Source organism: Musa acuminata, chromosome BXJ3-4 (genome assembly GCF_036884655.1).
Source record: "Musa acuminata AAA Group cultivar baxijiao chromosome BXJ3-4, Cavendish_Baxijiao_AAA, whole genome shotgun sequence".
In the NCBI taxonomy this organism is placed as follows: Eukaryota; Viridiplantae; Streptophyta; class Magnoliopsida; order Zingiberales; family Musaceae; genus Musa; species Musa acuminata.
This window is the reverse complement of record NC_088352.1, coordinates 36,384,914-36,386,465: the sequence shown is the minus strand read 5'-3', so window position 1 is coordinate 36,386,465 and position 1,552 is coordinate 36,384,914. Positions and strand designations below refer to the sequence as shown.

The following is a 1,552-nucleotide window of genomic DNA, read 5'->3' as shown; positions in this document are numbered from 1 at the left end:
AGTTGGCGAGGATTCTTTGACTGGGACCTAAACAGGCGGAAGCCCGCCTGAAACCAGAAACAGCAGCATGCGTCCACCCACAATGTAATGCCCCACGTTGGTTCCAACCTACCCGAGTATAATAATGCAATGGCCACCTTTGATTCAACTGGTTTTTTTAGGTAGTGATGACATGAGGAGAGAGGGAAGCCTCCTCCAATCCACTCCTCCCATGTCATCCTTTTCTGCTCACCAACTCGACTTGAAGTCTCCCCCCCACCTCAACGATATATAGCCGGAGCGAGGACGGGGAGGAAGGTCGAGGATTCTATTCTTGTAGGTTCTGAGGTGAGATGGGGAGGTCTCCATGCTGCGAGAGGGCCCACATCAACAAAGGAGCATGGACCAAGGAGGAAGACGACACCCTTGTAGCTTACATCCGCGCCCACGGAGAAGGGTGCTGGCGCTCGCTCCCCAAGAGGGCCGGCCTTCTCCGGTGCGGTAAGAGTTGCCGCCTGCGCTGGATCAACTACTTGCGCCCCGGCCTCAAGCGTGGCAACTTCACCGAAGTAGAGGACGAGCTCATCATTAATCTCCACAGTCACCTCGGTAACAAGTGAGTGATCAGTGTGCTTGCGATCATAAACTACGATCGACTATAGCTATAGCTCTGATGATTCTAAATGGAAACTCCGATGAGCTGCTCAGGTGGTCTCTTATAGCTGGAAGGTTGCCGGGAAGGACAGACAACGAGATAAAGAACTACTGGAACACGCACATCAGGAGAAAGCTGTTGAGTCGAGGAATAGACCCGGAGAAGCACCGTTTGATCCATGCGCCCGTATCGGGCTTCACTATGTCTTTCGCAAAGGGTGAGGAGAAGGATAGGAGCCTTTTTCCATGTGAGCAAGAGAAGATAATTGGCAGCAGCAGCAGCTGTAGTAGCAGCAGCAGGGAAGGGTCATGGCAGATCCAGAAGTACAGGTGTCCGGACCTCAACCTGGACTTGTGTTTAAGCCCTCCTCCGTCACAGCAGCAAGTAGAAGAGTGCACACGTTGTTTTAGCCGTTGCAGGGGGCTTCAGCCGACGAGGAAGGAGTGCAAATGTGATGCCTTTCTTGGGCTCGGATCAGGGTTATGCAGAAGCCTTGAGATGAAATGAACTGCGTATCCCGACATCTCTCTTCTTCTTCCCTTCTCAATTTGTTTTCCTGCCTGTAACAATACCTTTATAATCTTATTTTCCTTGATTCTCGTCAAGACATTCGTATGTTATCTTATGCTTAGATCTCTCCGTTCCTTTATTTGATGTTGTGGTTGCAGAAGAAAATTACTGGAATCTTGTCTGCCATAGTCATTCTTGTACTCTTCTTTGTATTATTAGAGTTTACTTTCTTGCTATTTTCTATTTTTGTTTCTTTTTTACCTAAAAAATCCTGTCCATCGTTAGATTAAGCAAATGCAGTATAATGGTCATTGTAGATGAAATCTTTGGGCCCAAACCAGCAAAATTAGGTCCAAATCCTGTTGATCCACCAAAGAAAACTCACATTCTCTCTCTGTCTTATTATAA

The 1,552-nt window shown here is 47.9% G+C and overlaps 1 protein-coding gene across 1 annotated transcript; it reads left to right on the top strand.

Annotated features, from left to right (window-relative positions):
• Positions 1 to 207: 207 nt before the first annotated feature.
• LOC135634998 (MYB31 transcription factor31-like) lies at positions 208 to 1,269 on the top strand. The gene is made up of 2 exons (XM_065145780.1): positions 208 to 595; positions 688 to 1,269. The coding sequence occupies exons 1-2, from the start codon at positions 333 to 335 to the stop codon at positions 1,139 to 1,141; spliced, it is 717 nt and encodes a 238-aa protein (XP_065001852.1). The 5' UTR covers positions 208 to 332; the 3' UTR covers positions 1,142 to 1,269.
• The last annotated feature ends 283 nt before the right edge of the window (positions 1,270 to 1,552 follow it).

Bases quoted from the DNA above. Each gene is read 5' to 3' on its own strand.
- LOC135634998 (XM_065145780.1), top strand. From the start codon at position 333: ATGGGGAGGTCTCCATGCTGCGAGAGGGCCCACATCAACAAAGGAGCA. The intron at 596-687 runs GTGAGTGATCAG...TGAGCTGCTCAG, and splicing joins CACAGTCACCTCGGTAACAA to GTGGTCTCTTATAGCTGGAA.